General features: G+C 48.0%; 1 protein-coding gene across 4 annotated transcripts in view; it reads left to right on the top strand.

The window, feature by feature from the left end:
* The window catches only part of LOC149366896 (uncharacterized), a 45,956-nt gene extending 25,475 nt beyond the window's left edge, over positions 1-20,481 (top strand). For all 4 annotated transcript variants that reach the window (XM_089553000.1, XM_089553015.1, XM_089553006.1 and 1 more), the window contains 6 exons: positions 589-846; positions 2,275-2,372; positions 6,426-6,648; positions 12,654-12,778; positions 13,767-15,425; positions 18,040-20,481. In XM_089553000.1, the coding sequence (XP_089409126.1) occupies positions 589-846; positions 2,275-2,372; positions 6,426-6,648; positions 12,654-12,778; positions 13,767-15,425; positions 18,040-18,306 (2,630 nt within the window). In that variant the 3' untranslated portion in view covers positions 18,307-20,481. The remainder of the gene's footprint in view (positions 1-588; positions 847-2,274; positions 2,373-6,425; positions 6,649-12,653; positions 12,779-13,766; positions 15,426-18,039) is intronic.
* Positions 20,482-23,815: the final 3,334 nt, after the last annotated feature.

Below are 23,815 nucleotides of genomic sequence, written 5' to 3'. Positions count from 1 at the left end.
TTGCGTCGATGATCCAAGGGAAGTCACTGGCAGCTCAGATCCAACGTCCGACAGCTGCCACTTCCATGCTTGAATGGGGACTCAATGGTCTTGAGTCGATGATTCAAGGGAAGCCACCGGCAGTTTGGATCCAACGTCCGACAGCTGCCACTTCCACGCTTGAATGACTAGACTTGTGGTGCGATGTCTTCCTCAACACCTCAGTTTGCCGACACATAGCTCTACGCTCCTCGTGCCTGCCTCGCGCACACGCGCAGCGCGGGGCTGGCACGTACGGTGCTCCGCTGTCCGACGCACCACTGCCAACACGCCGCGTTCCAAAAATCCCTCACCAGTGTGGCGTGCACATCACAGCTAAACGTGGCGCAGTCTCTGCAGTGAACCATTTGATGGTCATTGGGCCACGTCTTTGTACTAGCCGTGATCTGCCTTGTTGTCCAGTGCCCTGCGCTTCTTGTCTGCTGGGTACTGTATATCTTGACTGCTCCCGAACGCTGCTGCTCGGGTGACCTTGGTGGTTCATGTCTTTGTGGATGGCCTGATTTTGGCAATCTGAGTGGCAGGTCTCCTATTTCCTTTCGTTTCCAGGGTCAGTGACCTTGAACCGGCCTCTGATCACCATCCTAGAGCAGCTGGGCGTGACGACGGACACGTTCCTGCGGCTGCAGCAGGACATGATCCTTGAGTTCACCGATGCACTTGTCCAGGAGTCCAGCGCCATTGAAGTGCTGTCGGTGTGGTCCAAGTTGCTGCTGCCGTACCAGGACTTGTCCAGTGCTGGGTTCCAATTGACCCTGGATCCCTTCTTCCGGTCTCTACTTCTCGCCGTGTACAGAAATGCTGTTGGTAAGTGGAATGGTTTGCTGTGCATGTGTGACATTGGAGTAACAGTGCTAGAGTGTCGCGTAGTTGCCGCTGGTTCATAGTGCAAGAGCCACGGGACACCGTGTGCACATAAGGGAGGATAAGGGTCCTTGAGCTGTTTTTGTTGATGGAGCAGCTGCACAAGGCCTGTGCCTGCGGTACTCCATCAAAGGTCAAAGGTTGAGGCTTCACACGTACTCCAGGTTTTTCAGCTTTGCTGGCGAAGCTGCACTTTCTCACTAAACGCAAGAAAAGATCTTGCCACTGAGTTTACTGGTTAGAGTAGAATCTCGGTGACACATGGCTGATACGAATTTCGGTGTCATGCAAATTTGTGAAATTCCCTGGGCAAAGTTCATTGTATCAAGTGTGCAAAATTGAAGTGTTCTGCGCAATCTCCATCGACTCTTGACAACGGTGCGAGAGCTGCAACCACACATAGTAACTTAGATGGGCAAGCTACAGCAGGTCTGGCATTTCGGTGGCCCCCCATGCCACTCAGCTGTGCCGCAGCTCATTTGTATTATTGGGGACCAAAGTCTCTAGGATGCCTAGAATGCAATTTAGGCACATAGAGCCATGTTTGTCTACAATCGCATAATTTCACTACCACGTATTAAAGAAAAGGGTTTTGACTTTTGCCTCTTCAAGTGTGGTATCCAGCCAACGACTGATAATAGGGCTATCGGCTTCGTTTATGGTGCGTGCAGTTCAGCGGCCTTTGTCACCAACTGTTCATGCCACGTAGCCCAGTAGTTAACCTTGGCTCAGAGCTTGAAGTTACAGATAACCGAGTGTTTTCATTACGGAAGTCCATCTATTGTGCGAGTCATCATCAGCCTGACTCGCCCACTGCAGGGCAAAGGCCTCTCCCATGTCTCTCCAATTAACCCTGTTCTTTGCCAGTTGCGGCCACCGTGTCCCCGCAGTCTTCTCAATCTCATCCGCCCACCTAACTTTCTGCCGCCCCCTGCTACGCTTGCCTTCTCTTGGAATCCACTCCGTTACCCTTAAGGACCAGCGGTTATCTTGCCTTTGCATTACATGCTCTGCCCAAGCCCATTTTGTTTTCAACTAGGATATCATTAACCCGCGATTGTCCCTCACCCACTCCGCCCTCTTCCGATGTCTTAACGCTACACCTATAATTTTTCTTTCCATAGCTCGCTGCGTTGTTTAAGCTGAACCCTCTTTGTTCCCAAACCAATTAACCCTATTAAGCGAGTAAATGTACCCAATGGTAAACGAAACTCCCTTGGACATCCCAAGGACGTCCAAGACGTCCACAGGACATCCAAGGGAGTAATAGTGCCCATTGGGTAAGTATAGCTCATGTGACAACAGTGAAAGTGTCATGGCCACAAATTTCTTGAGGTGTGTCCTGCCGTTTCCGTCTTGTGAACATTTCAGCGGGCCTCCGGTACAAGACACGCATCGCGTTGCCTGTGGACCGTGCCCGCAACATGCTTGGTGTAGTCGACACGACGAAGAAGCTCCAGTATGGCCAGGTGGGTGTGCCATTGGTGTTGCTGCTCGGGTGCTGGCTGGCTGCCAGCTGTAGTGCTTTAGCAGTTAAATTTTGCTCAGCACTGGACTGTAATTTCAGTATGTGGCCCCAGGGATCTTATTGAACACCCTTCTAGAGGTTTGTGCATTTTGTATTTGGATGAGTGCAGTGTTGTGGGCGTATCTTTGTCCTGTTGGCAGAATGCTGCTTTGGGTGTCCTTAAAGGGACACTGAGGAGAGCACTATTAATATTTTTTTTATAGCAAAATCCGAATGTTCGGCATTTCATGGCTTTGTTGCCACTTGGCCAGCAGCGAAAGATGCATTTATTTGTAAAAAATTCGGATTCGAAGTTGAAAAAGTTTTGCCCGCCGCTCTGATTCAAACTTGGGATTCTCCTATGACGACACAGAACTAAGTGACGTGAAACATGACGTGCACATGACGTAACGCAGACTCCGTGATTTCTGGCGGCCATGCAGTGCGGCCCAGCAGCAGCCGAAAAGAAAGCTACCGCCGGCCGCACGTTGAAGGCATCTATCGGCTATTGCGGCCGTCGCTTCGTTTACGTTTGCACCGGCGTTTTGCCAGCGTTACAATGGATCCCGTTCTCGAAGTCGTCAACAAAGTTCTAGCAAATAAACACCTTTAGCATACCGTGTACCTTGTTACCGTTAGCGGAATACCGGGAGCCCCATACCGCTGAGAGCAAGCGCTGATTGGTCCCGGCGCTGCAGGCGCGCGCGTAGCTGTCGGGTACGTGGCGCCATCTGGCGACGTCAAGGAGATTTGCGTATGCATTTGCTGCGCCTCAGTGATTCGTGGCTTCTCGTGTCCTAGTGTTGCTAAAACTATTGGTTCTAGCAACACTGTTTTGTCCTATGATGCCATGAAGCTTGTACTTGCGAGTTTGGCCTGTGGCGGCGATACCTGTATTTTGGTTCTTGCTCGTTTCTATGTTACAAGAGCTTTGTTGTCAATATGAATGGCGTTTTTGTAATCAGGAGCTGGTATTCTGTCGATGCAAGTGAACTTCAATTTCTCCTCAGTGTCCCTTTAATTGCCTTCAGCCACAGTCACACTGAAGGTTCTGCTGTGACATCGTGTTTCGTACAGATTTGTGATGCCAAGCAAACTGGGCTTTGTATTCTTTTGAGTTCTGTCTGTTATTTGCACACTGTTGTTTTCTTTCATTATAGACGGAGGGAGAGAGAGCTTTTTTGTTGAAAAAGCAAAGAACCAGCATGTTGAACTTGTCAACATGCTATCTGTGTAGAGGATGCCAACTGTGGAAGGGTGTAGGTGAAAGTACTGTGCAGAAAATGTTGAAAGAAATGGAGAATAAGAAATGATAGACTGTGGTCCTGGAATTGAAGTATGGACGTAATAAAATGAGAAAAAAGAAAGCATTGAACTGTTATAAGGTTTGTCTGGGAGATAGGTGAACAAAAAGTGGAATGCATGGCTCTGCTTGGGAGGAAAGGTGAAGAATCCTATTACATTAAAACCTTGCTTGTTACATTCCCGGATGCTACATTCCGGGCCGTTACATTACCGGGTTTTCTCAATAGAAACCCATGTAATGCAGACCCGCCTGTTACATCGCAACTGTGGCAGTGTTCTAGCATACTATGTCATGAATGCTACTTTGTGGTGGTGCTTTACTTCAGGCCAGCATTTTGACAGCCGATGTTTAGCGCATGCGGAATGGCGTTGGCAGACCAACCGAAGCAGGATCTAAACTCGATCGGCGACTTCCGGCATGTTGCACCAAACACTGAGCGCACTTAACCCTTTGAGGGCCGAATTATTTTGAAGAAAACTTTCCCAGGTGGTCAAATTACTTTATTGCGGATCTTGAATCTACAAAATGTATATAATCGAGAATAAATAGTAAAAAAAAATTAGGAACAGTACTTTGGTGACAGCATCACTCACAACTGGAAAATGTTCAATAGAATAGAATAGCAACGGTGATAAGCAAGCTAAGAGTAGCACCAATAAAGATAGAAATCAACTTCCGCCGCCTCTGCAAAACAGTGCCCACAAAGAGAAAACACGTTTCGCGCGACTCCGTTGCGATCCCGCGGCGGAGTCTAAACCGCGTAGGCGCGTTGCCACAGAGGGCGAGAATACCTCGCAAGCAACGGTGATAAGCAAGCTAAGAGCAGCGCCAATAAAGATAGAAATCAACTTCGGCAGCCCCTGCAAGATAGTGCTGACAAAAAGAAAACTCAAATTTCGCGCGACTCCGTTGCAATCACGCGGCGAAACCAAAACTACAAAAGGGGTGTTGCCGCAGTCTGTGCCACTGCGCTAAAGCTAGACATAAGTTCTGCTTATCTCCGTAAGAAGGCAGCACAAAATTCAAACACTTGTAAGTCCTAAGAGGTGGCAGCAACCCCCGGTGAGCACGCATTGTTCTTTTGGCGCAAAATTTCAAACGGAAGATCGAAACCGTGCCCGTACGGCAAAGACCTTGCGGGACAGAAAACCGCCGCCGTACATATACGGCAAAAACCTTCAAAGGGTTAAGAACGCAATTAATTTCTAGTTCCCTGGAGTGTAGGGTTATTGTTCAAGATGAAAGTGGCTGCCACAAAAACGGAGAAGAACCGCACACGTGTGCCCATTTCGCCCACTGGACACAGCATCTCTCTTTGTTGCTGCCTCCCTTCCTCAGACAGTTGCTCTGGCAGACAGAGAGCCACTGCATTAAGACAATTTGTGCGTGCCATGCAAACAATAGTGAGAGCCACAAAGCTTTGCGAATTGTAGAGAAGCATGTTGCCTTTACTAGAAGTTAAAAAAAAAAGGGCAAACAATGTTGGATATTTTACACGCACTTCCTGCCTACTATGTTTCCCGGATGGTATTTTTTTTCTGCGGCCTCGTGTAAGACCCCGTGAAAGACATAAGAGTAGGGTTCTTCCATGGGCAGTTTATTACAGCTGGCCTCAGGGTGAACGCTTTCATTTCAAATTGGTAACATACCCTATTTGTAACGCGCGCAATTTTTCAAATTAAATAGGCACTCAAATTCGCATGTGCATCAGAACTAGAATTAAAAACAAAGTATCGTCCCAATTTTTGGGCGCGGAATATAGCTATGTGTTACAATCGGGAGCTCGTTACAGTCATGCAAAGGCGATACTGTGTTGTTCGTATATATGCCAGGTATTTGAAACTGTTATACAGTAGACTCCCGTTAAGACGAACTTACTTAAGATGAGCCCTTGGTTAAGATGAACAGTGGTGGTCATTTGTTTGGTTTCCCATAGAGTCAATGCAAAAAAAATCTGCTTAAGATGTACACTGCACACGTGCTAATTGGTTAAGATGAACTTTCACGACCAGCCGTGCCCAAGCCATGCAGCTTTACTCGACCATTCGAGCTGTATTTCAGCGGAAGGAAAGAAAAAAAAGCTAAAAAATTGAAAGCTTTTTTGCACCGCCGACGATCCATGCGACGCGGGGAGGCACAGAGACCTAACCACATCTCCGTTGAAAGGGCGATTCTGTGAAAGCAGAACTGTCGCTGCTCCTCCCCTGTGAGGGCACTGAAGGATATCTTGGAAGGTTAAGTGATGTGCCTACGCTTGTAGCAAGCAGACAATTTTCTCAACAGACACAAAAAAAAATAACAGACTGGGCAACACTCAATGGTGCCTGATGCACTGCACTAGTAGTGCAATAAATGCTTATGTTGCAATTATTTTTTCCTAAAAGACTATTTCATGGCTTTGTTCACATATACGAAGTATTTGGACACACGCTGCATGCTCGAACATCATTTTAAGAAGCACTCCTAATTAGATGAACTTCTAATAAGATGAACAGTCTTCATGGTCCCTTGGAGTTCATCTTAAAGGGAGTCTACTGTAGTTTCATTTGAGCCAAGTTGTCACAGTGTGGACTGCTGTTTTGTCCCAAGTGATATATCAATGGCGCTTTTTGGTAGCTTTCCGATGGAGCCGACGGTAGCAAGTTTCCAGAGCGTGCAGTAGTTGGTCTTGCTACAGCTCATCCAGTGCCCACCGGTGGTTGTGTTCAGGTGTTTGTGCAGTGCACGGAGATGCGCTGCCCGAACATAGAGTACAAGACCGCAGCCGAGCGCAAGGTCATCACCGGCACTGTGCTGGTCACCAAGTGCCCCTGCCTGCACCCTGGTGACGTGCGCAAGTTCACCGCCGTTGATGTGCCCGAGCTGCACCACGTCGTTGACTGCATAGTGTTTCCCGGCCAGGGATCCCGGCCACATCCAGATGAGATGGCCGGTGAGCCCAGCGTTTGTTACTGCGAAAAGTATCGAGGCAAAAGCCTTTAATGCCTCATCGTTATCGACAGAAGATTGTCAGCAGAGGTGTCACGCTTTTCTAGTCGGACCAGAAAAAACAAATAAAACCGAGTAGGAAATTGGTCGAGTTGGCGAATCGAACCAGGGTCTCCGGAGAGCGAGAGGAGCACACTAACCACTCCGCCATGCCAGCTCGATGGTTTGGAATGAACAAAGGCGCGTCTAGTCAATACGGTGTCTTCATTCACTCCCATCTTCCTCCCTTCCCATTACGGCGAGGTTCAGGTGTCCATCGAGATATGGGAGACAGATACATTACCTTGCCTCAGAAACCAATTTACGGACAAGCAAGGCGTAAAGCCGAATGGGCGATGGCGTTCTGTGGACTCCCTGGCAGCGTTGCAAGGCGCTGTCTCGTTCCACTCTTGGAAGTGAAGCTTAACATCTTAACCACGCATCAGTGACACAAGCAGCAACACCACGCCTAAGGCTTTCGCCTCTCCGCACTTTAGGTCAACAAACTGCCCCCCTGAATTTTTTTTCCTCCTCCTTTGACATTTCTAGTTCTCCCTGGCACGCACACTGCATTGTAGAGCAAAAAATGCAGGGGACAAACAAACAAAATGCGCACACCACTGGCGCTAAGTGCTGCAGCATATATGTTATGAAATACCGACATGCCCAAAATTCTACCTTTGTTGCTTCTGACTTAACCCTTTCGCTGTCGGGTGTTTCTGCCCGTGACGCACCCCCAGTGTCGCATGCTTCCGGGATGATGGTCCCGCTGTTTCAACATCAGACTCTGACGATGCGGAACTTGCCTCTTCCTCGGATGAGACGCTGTCCGAGTCCGAATCCGAGCTCGGCTCGTATTCAGAATCGGAAGAGCCACCGCTCCAATGCGCAGAGGAAGGTCCCGCGCGGTCAGCCATATCCGAAAGTAACTGCACGCAGCGGGGGTGTGCTTTCAGTGGCCCGCAATTCGGAGAGAAATGGGATGCTGTGTAATAAAGATGAGAGAGGGAGATGGAAAAAGGCTAAAACAAAGTTAGAGGAGCTTTACGTTTGCTGCTGCCAGCCGCAAGCGAGGGTGCGACGAGAGAGCGAAAGCAGCGATCTAGTCATGTGTCGGTTTCTTTGACTCTAGGAGTGGCAACGGCGCGCGCCCTTGAACTTGAAGCGCCGTAGCTCACACGCCGACAGAAGAAAAATAAAAACCTGCAAAACAGCGGCAGATGGCAGAACAACCCTTGGACCCATAACCACAGGCGCGCGCGTCATGATCCGGGGAACGCGGAGCGACCGCGCCACTCAGCAAAGAGAGAGGGGTGGGATGGCAGTCGCTTCGTACTCTTCAATACACGTACCAAAACAGTAAGGGGCGAAAATACGAACTTGTAGAAAGATTCAACAGATGGTGCGGCTAGTCCAAGAGCGTCAGCTTAGCACTCAAGCGCGAAATTTTGAACGCACGATAGAGAACGTACCGGTACGTCAGTGACACTGTGGGGGGGAAGCGCGAAAACGTACCGGTACATCCGTGACAGCGAAAGGGTTAAGAGGCAAGAAAAGTCAGCGCATTCATTATGCTGGCGTGAAAAATTTGGGGTGCGCTTAATTTCATTGCATGCGTGATGTGATAACACAGCGCCACTTGGTGCAAGAGCACGACGAACTTCTGGTCTGGTGTCGACAGTTCTGGGCTGGTGACGTCTGCTCCGGCCTGTGTCACCAGTCAGTCATAAATGGTCATATGACTCATACACACACATACGCACAGTTGCCACACACAGCATCTGTCACTTTCGGCCTGGTGGCGTCGCCTCCAGTCTATGTCATGAGTCATGTCTGGTGATATGATTCATGCACATGTACCTAGTTGCTGCACACAGCATCATGGCACCACACTCATGTACCAAAACACCACTACATACTGCCTAGGCTCCGTTGTGACATCATGATGTGAAAGCAAAATGGTCTGATGAGCTTTCTGTGCTGTTGCATAGAACACAGCCACCTGACGTTGTGCAGTGGGGGGAATGGGTCTGTGGCTGCACGAGCACATGCCGCCACTCAGTATCATCTTCAAACCAGCGTAATAGTTTGGTTTGTCAGCTTTAATCAAAATGGTGCATTTCTCTAGTCTGAGTGTCCCCTTGAACTTTCACAACCATAGGTCCAACGGTGTACTCATACTGCGACCTTCCTCCGTGTTTTGTACTCTGGTCTCTGTGCCTTCACAAACATGCAGTCTTGAAATTCATGCCACCTATAAAGGTGCCATGCCTTAAGCCACCTGTTAAAGGTGGCATAGTTATGCCACTTGCCAATGTTGGCAAGTGGGGCGTATGCATCCCATTGTCCTGAAAAAGTGGGTCGTATGTGTCCCACTGACCACTGACAGACAGCCACTTCAGAAAAAAGAAAGTATTTGTATCATCTGATGTGAACTTAGTGTAGGAACTTACTTTCTAAGCCAAAATAAAAATAGTCAAGAATTGTTCATGCTACATCCACTCACTGTCGACATTCGGACAACAGACTAGGGCATGCCTGCTGCAGGCTTCTTTCCATTTTGAAAACACTGGAAGCAAACTTCACAAAAAGGCAGTCCACAGACTTTGCATGTTGATCCTGTCCTCACTTTTTTTGCTTTCGCTGAGCACCCATTTATTATAAAATATAAATATAAAACGCAAACAAACTATGTCGCAAAATGTTGGGAATTACATATTGCACAAATTTTTAAGGAACTTGTATATAAGACATTTAGAGACTTGTGAGTGAGATGTAAAGCTTTTGACACACTTACTAATCATGATTTACCGGCAGGAGAGGGCGCCAAAATCCTTAGTAGAACACAAGTAGAGCACGTGATCGGTATAGTTCGTTAGAGATACGGGTGCGTGCTTCTACTGAGTGAATTTTGTTAAAACAAAAGCAGAAAAGGTTCTTTGGACATCCACTGCACCACTTCTGCTGTAGTGGTGCAGTGGACTTAACCACTGCACCACTACACCAGAAGTGGTATCAACCTGGATCTAACAAGCCCCACCCAGTGGCTGTGTTTGAAACAGCCACTTGGCGTGGCAAAGGTTCTTTGGACATCCAGGAGGCGACGCTAGAAATACAAAAGTAATGGATGCAGTGGTTTTAGGCTCACAACTCTAAAAATGGCAATGGAACAAGTGGGACTTATGTGTCCCGCTGTCACACAAAGGGTTAAATCAAAATGACAAAGAATTTGGCTAAAGCCAAACAGCTGATCATGTCTGACTTTACCGACTATGTCTGACAGTCATTATGTCTGACGCACTGTCTGACTTCCATCAGCACTGAGGCTGCATGAGCGGTACAATTTTTAAAAACACCTTGAAAAAAACTTCAGGTGACACTTGAACTCCGCCTTAAGGGTACGACATGATGGGTTCCTTAAGCGGCCTGGGGTCCACTTAGCATGTCAGTTCACAGACACAAATGCTGTTCTTTTCACCCTCACATAGTGCTTAACTTACCCTGAAGAGTACAATGCGATTGCATTAAAAATCCCTCCCATGCAAGTGCTTCTTCTCTGTCACCTAGGTTATGCCTACATGCCAGTATAAGCAGAATTGGTCATTCACTTCTTTACATTCGTAGATCCCTGGGAGTCCTCATACCACTCCTGGTGTAATGGTGCAGCGATTAAGCGATGCACCATTACACCAGGAGTGGTATGACGACCTCCCAGGGACTATGATTGTGAAGAAGCGAATGAGCAATGCATCACTGCCTCGACAAGCAGCTGTTTCAAACACAGCCACTGGTTGGGGCTTGTTAGATCCAGGTTGATACCACTTCTGGTGTAGTGGTGCAGCGGTTGAGCGATGCGCCACTACGCCAGGAGTGGTATGACGACCTCTTAGGGATCTATGATTGTGAAGAAGCTAATGAGCAATGCACCACTGCCTCGACAAGCAGCTGTTTCAAACACAGCCACTGGTTGGGGCTTGTTAGATCCAGGTTGATACCACTTCTGGTGTAGTGGTGCAGCGGTTAAGCGATGCGCCACTACGCCAGGAGTGGTATGACGACCTCCTAGGGATCTATGATTGTGAAGAAGCTAATGAGCAATGCACCACTGCCTCGACAAGCAGCTGTTTCAAACCCAGCCACTGGTTGGGGCTTGTTAGATCCAGGTTGATACCACTTCCGGTGTAGTGGTGCAACGGTTAAGCGATGCACCACTGCGCCAGGAGTGGTATGAGGACTCCCAGGGATCTATGAATGTAAAGAAGCGAATGAGCAATGCACCACTGCCATGGCAAGTGTCTGTTTCAAACACAGCCACTGGGTGGGACTTGTGAGACCCAGGTTGCCACCCACCACTGTTGCACAGCTTGTGATGGTGTCACAAAATCACGTGACCTAGGTGGCATGTGGGTCACTTGCTTTTCTTGGCAGACCAATGACACAGGGGTTGTCGCTGCTCGGGGTCCTTAAAGGTGCACTGAAGAGGAATCTGAACTCGTCTTTTTGCCGCTGCAACTAGATCTACACGTTCCGAGCATTCTTAGAAACTTCGATTTACTGCCCTGTGTGGCCGATTCCCCTAATTAAATCGAATTAACGCCCAGCTCCCGCCTTTTTTTTTTAATTCTGCCTCGTACGGTGGGCGGAGTCGACCAACGCGGGGAGTGCCTTTCACCCAGTCCCGTGGCGGCTTGCCGCTCTGCCATCGGCGGAGTAATACGTAGTAGGTTGGTTGGTTGGTTTACGGGGTTTAACGTCCCAAAGCGACTAAGGCTATGATAGACGCCGTAGTGGAGGGCTGCAGAAATTTCGACCACCTGGGGTTCTTTAACGTGCACTGACATCGCACAGTACACGGGCCTCGAATTTCTCCTCCAAAGAAATTCAACCGCCGCGGCCGGAATCGAACCCGCGTCTTTCGGGACAGCAGCCGAGCACCATAGCCACTGAGCCACCACGGCTCCGTAGAAGCAAATAGTCTGCGCGTAAAATAGTCTGCGCGTATTTTTATTTCTGCGGGCTTATTTTGTGGCTGTATTATCTGCGAATGAAACTATTTATTCACGGAAACCTAAAAAACAAAATGAAGCGAAAGCAAAGCCTCTACGGAGCTGGCTGAAAGGCACTCCCCGCGTTGGTCGACTCCGCCCACCGTACGAGGCAGAATTAAAAAAAAAGGCGGGAGCCGGGCGTTAATTCGATTTAATTAGGGAAATCGGCCACAAAGGGCAATAAGTCGCAGTTTCTGAGAATGCTTGGAACGTGCAGATTGAGTTCCCGCGGCAAAAAGACGAGTTCAGATTCCTCTTCAGTGCACCTTTAACGCTATATAGCATTAATATAGATGTGCAAGGTGTCTGACAAGGGCATTGTGGTGGTGGGAACCAGGCTGACATGAGTGGTTGTGGCGGCCACATCCTTGGTGTCATTGCTGCTCAAGCTACAAGCCAAGGAGGAGTGAGTGGATGTGGGGTGGCAAAAGCTGAACATTTTACACATAACATCTCGGTTGCTGTCCTTCGTTAAGAAACGTTCTTCCAGAATGGAACCACCGGTAAAGCACTGCACAGTCTTCAGGAATTTTCTTGTGATTGGGTAAGAACTGGGTAAGGAGAAAGCCAGAGTGAACTTTGCGGCAAACTCTATTATGCACGTCCATGCCCTTGAGGTCGTCAGTCATGTCAAGTGGATTCGCCCTCCTACTTGTGCCCTCACCGGTGCTTGCCATATATTACACCATCACCAGCATGGGTGCTTTTTAGTGATGCTACAAAGAAAATCTGGCAATATGGCTGCATGTTATATTGGCTGTAGGTAGTGTTTTTAGTAACGCAGCAAAACCAACTGCAATGGCAGAGGAGCTTGAAAGGAAAATGAGGGTCTGAACGAAAGGAGGGAAAACGGGAAAAGTTTTGTCCATAAGAAGGGGCTCTTCTGCTGCGTGTCGTAAGCAAGCACCTTCGAAACGTGCAGGGTCGGACTTGGATGGTGACGAGTACATAGTCGTTTGGGAGCCCTGCCTGTTCTTCCCAGGCCCCAACCAGACTCCCATGAACTTCTCGGACCGGAACCCGGATCCAGAGAACAAGGAAATAACGGCAAGTGCTAATCCATGGCATTCCACATCTCGCAGAGCATAACATGAAACGGGAATTCTACTCCATGGCGCTGTCCAGAGGCAGGCACGGCAGGCTCTCTCAGATCAAGAATGGCAGTTTGCCAATATCCTTCAAGAGAAAAGTATACAACAGTTGTATCTTACCAGTACTCACCTATGGGGCAGAAACGTGGAGGTTAACAGAGAGGGTTCAGCTTAAGTTGAGGACAATGCAGCGAGCTATGGAAAGAAAAATGATAGGTGTAACGTTAAGAGATCGGAAGAGGGCGGAGTGGGTGAGGGAAGAAACGGGGGTTAATGACATCCTAGTCGAAATCAAGAGGAAGAAGTGGGCTTGGGCAGGGCATGTAATGCGAAGGCAAGATAACCGCTGGTCCTTAAGGGTAACGGAGTGGATTCCAAGAGAAGGCAAGCGTAGCAGGGGGCGGCAGAAAGTTAGGTGGGCGGATGAGATTGAGAAGATTGCGGGGATACAGTGGCTGCAACTGGCAAAGGACAGGGTCAATTGGAGAGACATGGGAGAGGCCTTTGCCCTGCAGTGGGTGTAGTCAGGCTGATGATGATGATGATGATGAGCGGCCACAGCTCATTGAATCATCTAATTCAAGAATTTTTCTAACGTGATCTGTTTCACCGGGTTTTACAAGGGATTGAAAGTCGCCTCTAACAGCACTTCCAAAACTGTTCTCTCCGCCCTAGTTGTTCCTACTGCTCTGTAGGCAATGTGTCCTAGCATATGACACACTCACTGTTACATGAACAGGTGATTATGCTTCATGTGTTTTACCTTGTTAACGTTGCATAAGCATGCACTTGTGAGCACATCTCCTATGGAAGAGAGCATGTACCGAAAAAATGCGTAGCTGTAAGGGCAGCTCAAAAACTGTTAGATTGGTGATGACGTAACTATTAACTGTAGTCTCCCAGCCAGCATGCCGACTCATGTGTCTATTTGGTTTTCACTGCAGATCGATGACATGATTCAGTTCCTGTGCAATTATATCAAGAATGATTCCATCGGGATCTTATCCAATGCCCACTTGGCCTGGGCTGATCAGGAGAGGGATGGCATTTACTCTCGCCGCTGCCTTGCTCTGGCCGAGAAGATCAGCGTGTGCCTGGACTTCGCCAAGAACGGGCGCACCGCGTTCCTGCGGCGCGACGAACGGCCCCCGTTGTACCCGGACTTCATGGAGAAGGGAAGCCACAAGATAACCTACCGGTCGGACCACGCGTTGGGAGTGCTGTACCGGACTTGCCGCTCGCTGGAGGCAGCGGTAGGCAGGCTCGGCCACCGACACGTTGACCCCGGACGGTGCCGTGCGCTGGCCGTGCCTGGCTGGGAGGAATACCGGGACTCTGCGTTGCGTGCCCTCACCGATTACAATGCCAACCTCCGTCGCATTCTGAACCAGTATGGGATTGCATCGGAGGGCGAGGTGATGGCATGTATGGTGAACACCTTCGACGCGTACCACAACGCACAGTCTGACAAGTTGAACATGGAGGACCTTGTGGAGAAGATGACCAAGTTCCTCACGGAGAACACACGGGACGTCTTCTTTCGTGAGCTCCTGGAGGAGCTGGAGGGGCAGTGCATCGACGATGAAAGCGAGCGGCGTGTGCGGAAGCACCGCAGAGCCTCTGCCTGGTACATGGTGACGTATGACCCCGATGGGCAGCACACGCTCTTCAGTTTTCCATGGTGCATCGCCGATGTTCTTGTCGAGGTCTTGCGCAGCTCAGATCCGGAGGACAGGGTGTGGTACCCGAACATCCTGCATTGGAAGGTCAACCTTTTTGCTCAGAACAACTCGCTCGTTCAGCTTGATGATGTCCCGGGTCTCGTTGGTGAGACGTCCAAGAGCGCCTACTGCATCATCAGAAAATGGCTGGCAGATGAGACCCTTCTCGGGAAGCAAGAGACCAGTGCGCAGATGAAACCTGGGCTCTGTCCTGACTGCCTGCTCACCGTGTACAAGGAGTTTTTGGAAAGCCAGGAGATTTCATCACCGTCGTCGTCAAAGGGCAAGATAATGATGAGGAAGCGTCACACACTACTGTTACCAGTAGCAGTTGCTAAGCCTAAACAGACTGCTTTGGACAGTCAGTGTCGAGGCCAACAGGGACCCACGGCAAAACCTGTCAATGTCTCCCAAGTCAATGGCTACATCAAAGAATCCGAAGATCTGTCTTCTGAAAGCGAGCCGGACCTAGCTTTGACTGCTCGGCAGAATGGACGCGGGGACGCAGATTCTTACCGGCACACCAATGGTTCCGAGTCTTCAACTGCGTACCAGGGTTCGAACGCGAAGGAGGCGCCCAGCGTTGGAACCTTGGTGGTTTCGTTCCTCCGGTGGTGCCTAAAGCAGCACAAGCTGCCCCGAGAAGCATGTCTCACTGGTGCTTGCGCGGGCGGCGGTTACAGTGGCCAAACTCACAGACTGCCTATGGTGGCACTGAGGGCATACAGTTCATTGGCCGTGTCGCTCGACCCATGCCATTTGTCACTCCCCTGCGACCCTGCCTATCATGAGCCGCACCAGGACATCATCGAGCGTGACCCCGTGCGGATCCAGATTGCCAACCCGGCCATGCACCAGAAGCTCAAGGACAACCTTGACGAGGTAAGGGCATGCAATAATGAATAATGCAATGATAATCAAAAATTCAGGGGGGCACTTTGTTGACCTAAAGTGCGGTGAGGCGAAAGCGTTAAGCGCCATGTTGCTGCTTGTGTCACTGATGTGTGGTTAAGATGTTAAGCTTCGCCTCTAAGAGTGGAATGCGACAGCGTCTTGGAACGCTGCCAGGGAGTCTACAGAACACCATCGCCCATTCGGGTCTAGTTCGGGTCTACACCGTGCTCGTCGGTAAATTGGTTTTTGAGGAAAGGCAATGTATCTGTCTCCCATACCTCGGTGGACACCTCAACCTCGCTGTAACGGAAGGGAGGAAGATGGGAGTGAACGAAGACACCGTATTCACTAGACGCGCCTTTGTTCATTCCAAACCATCGAGCTGGCATCGCGGAGTGGTTAACATGCTAGTCTCGCACTCTGGAGACCGGGGTTCGATTCCCGAACTCGACCAATTTCCTACTCGGTTTTCTTTATTCATCTGGCCTGATTAGAAAGGTTAGTTGGGCTAATTGGGTGAATAAGTAATTAACTAAACTCATCCCCACTTACTTGGAGCATCACTACACCATTTCTTTAATTGGTTGCATGGTTACTAGCCAAAGTACAATTGGCCCCGTTTGAAATTCGCACACTGTGACGTCACGACCGTTTCGACCAATTGAAAAGCAGGACATTTCTGTCGACAACTCCTGCTTACAATGATGAGGCATTAAAGGCTTCCGCCTTAATAATCAATGCAGTAATCTCAGTAGCCTGGCTTGGTCACTCTACGAGGTCCACTGTCCTCTTCTTCATTTGCCACCTTACAATGCGCATTGCATTTGGCACTTCTTGAAGAAATAATTTTTAATTGAAAGCACTCAAAATCAGTCATTTTTTTCGCAGTAAGGAAAGAGCTAAGGGGGGAAGAGGGTCTTAGAAATAAATTTTTATTGAAGTCACAACAATTAAATCTTCAGGGAATATGCATTTTTGCATGCTGATTTCAAATATATGTCATTTAATTTTATGTACAGCAAGACCTTGTGCACTTATGCAATATGTTAGGTAACTTTTTCCGAGGGTTTGAAAGAAACTCTACTTAGACTGCATGCCATTGGTTTCTCTTACATTCCGAGGGTTTGAAAGAAACTCTACTTAGACTGCATGCCATTGGTTTCTCTTGACATCAAGCTATGCAATAAAGGTAAAGTTATCATCCTGCCTGTTATAGAAGGTGAGTTATTGGATTTTGAAATCATCAGTATCATCAGTTTCTTCCCGTTTGTGAAGTGGCAAATTCACGACCCTGTAACTGAACTTCTGTGAAAGGAAGGATAATTTTGCCCTTATTGCATAGCTTGATGTCAAGACAAGCCAATGGCATGCGTCCTAGCAAGTTTCCTGCAGCAAAATTTATTGAAAGCTCTCGGCAAAAAGTTACATAACATATTATATTAGTGCACAAGGACTTGTCTTAAATAAAATTAAATTACATATTTGGAATCAGCACGCAAAAATACATGTTGCTTGAAGATTCCATTATTGTGACTTTATTAACAAAAATTTTTTTCTAAGACCAGCTTTCCCCCTTAAAGGGACACTGAGGAGAAATTGAAGTTTGCTTGTATCGACAGAATACCAGCTCCTGATTACAAAAATGCCACTCATACTGACAACAAAGCTCTTGTAATGTAGAAAAGAGCAAGAACCAAAATACAGGTATCGCTGCCACAGGCCAAACTCGCAAGTACAAGCGTGATGACGTCATAGGACAAAACAGTGTAGCTAGAACCGTTGGTTCTAGCAACACTAGAACACGAGAAGCCACGAATCACTGAGGCGCAGCCAATGCATGCGCAAATCTCCTTGGCGTCACCAGATGGCGCCACGTACTCGGCGGCTACGCGCGCGCTTGCAGCATCGGGACCAATCAGCGCCTGCTCAACGGCGGTAGGCAGGCTCCTGGTATTCCGCAAACGGTAACAAGGTACACGGGGTATGCTAAAGGTGTCTATTTGCTAGAACTTCGTTGACGACTTCGAGAGCGGGATCCATCGTAACGCTGTCAAAACGGCGGTGCAAACGTAAATGAAGCGACGGTAGCGACGGCCGCAATGGCCGATAGATTCCTTCATCGTGCGGCCGGCGGTAGCTTTCGTTTCGGCTGCTGCCAGGCCGCACTGCTGGCCGCCAGAAATCAGAGTCTGCGTTACGTCATGTGCACGTCATGTTTCACGTCACTTAGTCCTGTGTCGTCATAAGAGAATTCCAAGTTTGAATCAGAGCAGCGGGAAAAACTTTTTCAACTTCGAATCCAAATTTCTTGGAAATAAATGCATCTTTCGCTGCCGGCCAAGTGGCAACAAAGCCATGAAATGCCGAACTATCGGATTTTGCTGTAAAAAATATTGATAGAGCTCTCCTCACTGTCCCTTTAAGCAACAGCATTGGCACACAGAATCTGCCGAGAAACGCCCTCATGTGGCATTCACCTGAACTTCATACCAGTTTTTGTGAGGAGGCTGCTGGGTGTTCCTGGAATGCACGTTTGGTGTGTCGGACTGCTCGCTCCGCAAGTGACAGCTCTTCTGCGTCACACTTCTTTTCAAACCTCCAGGTTCGGCAGCTTCTGATGCGCTGGTCAGGAGTCCAGGACGTGCAAATACAGCGCCAGGATGAAAGTGAGGACAGCTACATTGTGGTGACGTCCACTGGCCGTGACTGGCAAATCTGGTTCCTCGAGGAGTTGCTTCTTCAGCGATGGCTTCCTCAGGCCATCGACTGCAAGGACGTGCTGAGGTTCCTCAAAGAAAACAGGCAGAGTGTGCCACCCTGGGGGTCCAAGAACATGATGTCGTTCAGTGCGACGCAGCGGACTTACTGAAATGCATGTTTTATTTATTAAGTGCCCTGTAGAATGTGCTCATGTTTTAGTCCTCTCTTATCATGACTGTGTTCAAAGTGTTTAAGCTGCTAAAGTGGGGAATGTGCAGGGAAGGGATTATCGAACTGAAGAGTCGCACTAGTGAGATGCGTGTTATTTTTTGGTGTTATTTTTTGTTTTTCATACTCTGTGATAGCCTTACCATTTGAGAGGGACCCAAGTCACTGAGCAGCTTTTCCACTCATGCTGTCGTTCCAAGAGGGTTAGGTTCCTCTCCCGAAGGGTCTTTTTTGATGTGCAGTCTTGTTGGGCACAGTGCAGTACACCATTGTTGCAAGTTGCTCTGCGTCGAGTCCGCTAGCAAAAACGAGTTGGAGCTTTTGTTGTGTGCCTCTGTTCCCCTCAACCGTGCAGAGTAAACCCTCATCACTATGAGCCTGCATTCACCTTATGTACTGTCGCGGTCAAAAGTTTACGGGATGCGAGTGTGCAGGAAAAACTTTATTTCAGCATTGTCAGGTTATCCACTCATCTGAAATGTGACGAGGTATGAAAAGACGCACATGTTCTGTCCACTGGTAACAATACCATGACACTGGGTGGAGAGGGACTGTTACATTATACATTACATTACATGTTACATTACATTTTTCTGAGAACCCACGTCCCGTAATATTTTGATCGCAACAGTACATAAAGCTGCCCTCGTTTCAATGAAATGGTGCTCATGTTCTCATTGTCTCGTAAAGAGGGTCTCTTTTATGCATCTGCGGGCGTGTTGTTATTGCAGCTCCTTTACTTGTTATGCAATTCCTCCACTTGTAACAGAAAAACATACAGTGGATTTAGTAGAGAGGATGCAGAAGCAGCTTTTTAATTAGGAAGAAACTTGTTTATGAATGTATTCTTCCACTGAGCTGCACTCAACTCCCTGAATAGGCAGCTTGGCATACTCAGGTAGGCAGACTCGAACAAACTGCCTCTTTTGACAGCCGTCCACGTGCAAACTATGCCATTTTAAACAGGTTTGGACTTAAGGGTGAAGCTGAATGACTGCCTCTGTGGTCCGCAGGACAAATGGACTGAGACTTCTACTTAACCGAGTGCCAGTGGTTGTGAAGCATGTCCCAGGTTATCTAGAACCTGCAACTATTTATTTCATTCACTGCCATTTTATATACTTGAGAGAAGGCATATTTTTGCCCTGTGATAAACTTTACTCGTGTGCCTAAAAACCAACTTCAGTTCCTGCCATTTTACGCTGAGTTGAGGAAGCCGAATTCCTCCTCGAATGAAATGCTCAACAGAGTGACACTTTTAAATAGAAGTAATGCTTCGTCGCATAGACTCAGGGGACCAAAAAAAAAATGCGACCGCTGTGCCTTTTATGTGCCTTGCGAGTGGCCACCGGTCACCGCGTTATCAGTTTGTCCAGGCAGCTCCAATAATATAAAGGGAAGGACACATTATTCGCATCATCCAGTGATTAGTCCATATGTGACAAGCACACTTTTTCCTTTGTTTTAGATAGTTCTCCCCTAGATGGGTGAATGCTCACGAGAGACGTTTTCAACTTTAGTGCAAAAGTAACAGAATTTGTTCTTATGTGCTGACTGTTCCCTTTAATATTGGAGCCAGCTGTACATTTGGGAGTCTCCTTTGTTGTGCCAAAGCAATGCACTGCAGTCGAGCAGAGCATTCACAACAAGGATGCTTTTGCCAGACTGTCTGCCAGCCATAACTAGTCTCTCCAGGCAAAGTACTTTCTATACATGACAGATGTTTAATATGGAGTTGACCCTATTTTGTCTAGAGCATGAGACAGTGAAACAGTCTAGTACCAAATGTCACGGGTATTTTTTCAGTGGAGTAAGGAGACGCAACTGTTGCTACAGTTTAGCCAAGATGTTTTTGTTACCTTTTCAAGCATTTCGTTCTCTCAGAGAAAAGAAATTTGGCTGCAGAATTCAGCACTTCCACTACTTTGACCTTGAGAGCTGCACGAGCATTCACTGGTGGGAAAGCAGCGTCATTCACATCATAGGACTAGTTTCCACCCTCTGAGAGTTCAGAAATGTTTGTTTAGGTTCAGATTTGTTGTGTTTAAATACTTTTTGTTCCTTGAGTGTTTGTCCTTCAAATAAGTGCAATCAAAATAAATTTTTAAGTTTCCAAGTGTTTTTCCTTTTTTGCAAAGGAGCCTTTGGCAAGGTCAGTTATGACTAGGGCCCGGAAATTTAGGCACTAAAAAACCCCGAAATAGGCAGGCATCTAGGCTCTAAAAAACACTAAAATAGGCTCTGTAAAGCAAAAATAGGCGCTTTGAATAATGCTCTTTATTCAGAAGTACAAGATTTATAAGTCAAGCATGGAGCGTACGGAGTCCTCAACTGAAGCAATAAAGCGCCTTCTCAGGTTTTCGAGCGTGAAGCTCCTTCGGTTTTCGCTAAGCATAGTTTTGTACCTTAAAAGGCTTCTTTGGACATCGCATGAACTTAGTGGCGCGAACCTAAAACGTGAGAGTTGATAAAGGCTTAGGCCTTCAGGTGATGTGCCCGTATCGTCTCCGCGTAGAAAGACTCTGATTTGGGAAATTGTTTCTAGGCATCTGTTTTTTTGTACCAATTGTTGCATCATCGTAGAAGCAGTGGCGCCCTTTTCTTCCATTCCCCGAAGTGCTACGGTACTTCTGCCACTTCCTTCAGCGATTCATCTATTGAGAGTCCAGCCTTTTCCAACTTTGTCATTCTTTCCGTCAATGTTGAGAAGATTGCACTAATGTATCTCAGGCCTCTTTCCAAACTCGCCTCTTGCTACACTTCGAGATAAACACTTCGTTACACTACGTTCAAGTTACAATTCGAGATAAACGTTCGGCGAGACCCGCGCCTTTTGTGCGTGCATCGGCGCATGCCTTTCAGCATACATAGACATATGTCTCTAAATTGAAAAACGTCACCGAGGACCGAAGTGCCGGATTTAGGCATTTATAGGCAAAAATTGCGGTTAAATAGGTAGAATTTCCTAAAAAGTGACAAAAAGGCAGGCAAGGGCAAAAATCACTCGTTTAGGCATTTATAGGCATATTTAGGCAAATGCCTAAATTTCCGGGCCCTAGTTATGACGCAGTCTTGAAAGGGCCAAGCCACAAGGCTGCGACAGGAGGGCCCACGATTACGTTTCAGCTTTCCTAACAGACTAATCGGCAACAATTGGAATGGGAGGACTGAGGTTGGACTAGCTAGCAATGCCCAATAAAGCACCCCATAAGGCTCAGTGACCTCCCCTCTCCTCTTCGACATGGACATGTCATATGACATGTCATATGACATGACGATATCACGGTGTGGTTAAAGGAGTGTAGACACCTAATTTTGGTGGTATGTTTTCTTCTCTAAAATGATGCAAAAGACATTGTAGTATTCACCTACGACTGCTAAATAATTTATAACTGTATTTTTCTCTAATGGCTGCTCCGGTTTATGTTTCAACAGCCAAATGGTGGCTCTGACGTCTAAGAGTGATATGTCACGTGAGGCGTGGAAAAACGTATAATCGCTGCTTCGTTGTTTCAATTCACTACAGTGCTGAAGGCAGCCTTTCTGAAGACCCACAATGACAACGAATGTGGAAGCAGCCGAATGTGAAACCGAAACAGCACGAGAAAAATTTGATAAATTATTTAGCAGTTGTAGGGGAATACCAGGTGGTAATCCATGTATAATAATGCCTTACTCATCATTACAAACAAGAAACCATGCACCTAAAAGTTAACGTCTATGCTCCTTTACACGGGGGATCCCTCGGGGGAAAAAAAGGCTGACTACAAGAAGCTATGACCTGCCAGTACACCAGGGAATGCAGTCTCTCCTGCTCAGCCGAAAATCCAGAAGTTGTACGCATCCACTCGCATAGGTACGACAAGAACCACTTCTGGATCAACATTCAGCCCGACTGACAGGCGATTCCTGAAGTAGCAACACTGTGGATCCTCTGCATGTGGCTACAGTCCAACCACAGAGTGGACCACAGACTCGGACTCCTCTTTAACTAGCCAATAGAAGACAAGGTTTTCTTACATCACAAGAGGTTGAACAGGTAGAGGCTATGCTGTGGAAGGCGTACAAGACGGCGCTAGGTCTACCTCTGAGAACATGCGCGTAAATGAATAGACCTCGGCATCTCCAACACATGCATAGAGTATTAGGAAGCGCTTCTCGTTGCTCAGACTTCTACATGCGACCATGAGCAACGACTTCTTCATACGACCATAGCCCAGTGGGCACTGAAACTCCCTTAGACGTCCTGTGGACGTTTGGGACATCTGTGGGACGTCCAAGGGAGTTACAGTGCCCGCTGGGAGGCAGGGCCTTACTCAGACAACTAGGCTACCCTGACAGCCACAGGAGGATCCAAGAAACGGAGGACGTATCGGACAACATCAGACGTCCTGTGGACGTTTGGGACATCTGTGGGACGTCCAAGGAAGTTACAGTGCCCGCTGGGAGGCAGGGCCTTACTCAGTCAACTAGGCTACCCTGACAGCCACAGGAGGATGCAAGAAACGGAGGACGTATCAGACGACATCAGATTGGCCTAGACAGTCCTACCCATCCACAAGCACATACGCCCATAACTGCACTGAGGCAGGAGGAAAGCGAGGGCTCGGGTGTTAGAACAACGCCTCGCTGGCAAGAAAGAATCGGTCTTCGTAGGCAGCCAGCTACCCAAGACACAGAGGCATGATGGTAGTGGCAATCAACTAAGTTTGCAAGTAGCTAGTCAGCGTCGCCATTAGGGATTACACCTCTACTGACGCAGAGGAGACTGCGATTGCTCTCCGCAGTGAAGGCAACAGAAGTGGACACATGATAATCGCTTTATCGAGAACTTTCGCCACTTTTTAATCGACGCTTGCTTACACTCCTTCTTCTTTCTTTCCCTTTCTCATCATGCCTAATGGCAAACATCTCGAATAAAAAAGAAAAAAAGCGAATCCCTTGTACTAATCATCTCTGACTCGCAGACTGCCTATCAGAATTTCCTGAAAGGCAGAATTGGCAAGAAAGCTCTCCGTGTTCTAAGCCAAAGTGGTCCGAGTGAAGAAAAACGTTCCATCATGTGGGCACAGGGACATGCTGGCCTGGTCGGAAACCACGCAGATGTCATCGCTCGAGTACACTGCTGATGCGTGTGTTGGGATTCCAGCCAGTTACCCAGACGTACGGTGACATACTGTAGCACTCTGAGGGACTAAGGAGGGTCTATCCCCTACCCCATAGCCAACTCACTAAAGAGCGGACTGTAAGTTGGAGACAGCTCCAAACACACACACATCCGTGCTTATTTATCCGAAATAAGATGCACCCCGCTACATACAGGCCTGCATGCCCATGGTGCGGAGAGACAGCCACATAATATTACATTATTTGGGGATGCCAACACAACCCTGCAGTGCCAGTCATACACAGTGCCACTTCAGAGCAGTGGGAGGCAGCACTGTCCAGCT

The sequence above is a fragment of the Amblyomma mixtum genome, chromosome 1 (assembly GCF_055824585.1).
Source record: "Amblyomma mixtum isolate Tamu chromosome 1, ASM5582458v1, whole genome shotgun sequence".
Classification (NCBI taxonomy): Eukaryota; Metazoa; Arthropoda; class Arachnida; order Ixodida; family Ixodidae; genus Amblyomma; species Amblyomma mixtum.
This window is presented reverse-complemented; position numbering and strand designations above follow the sequence as displayed.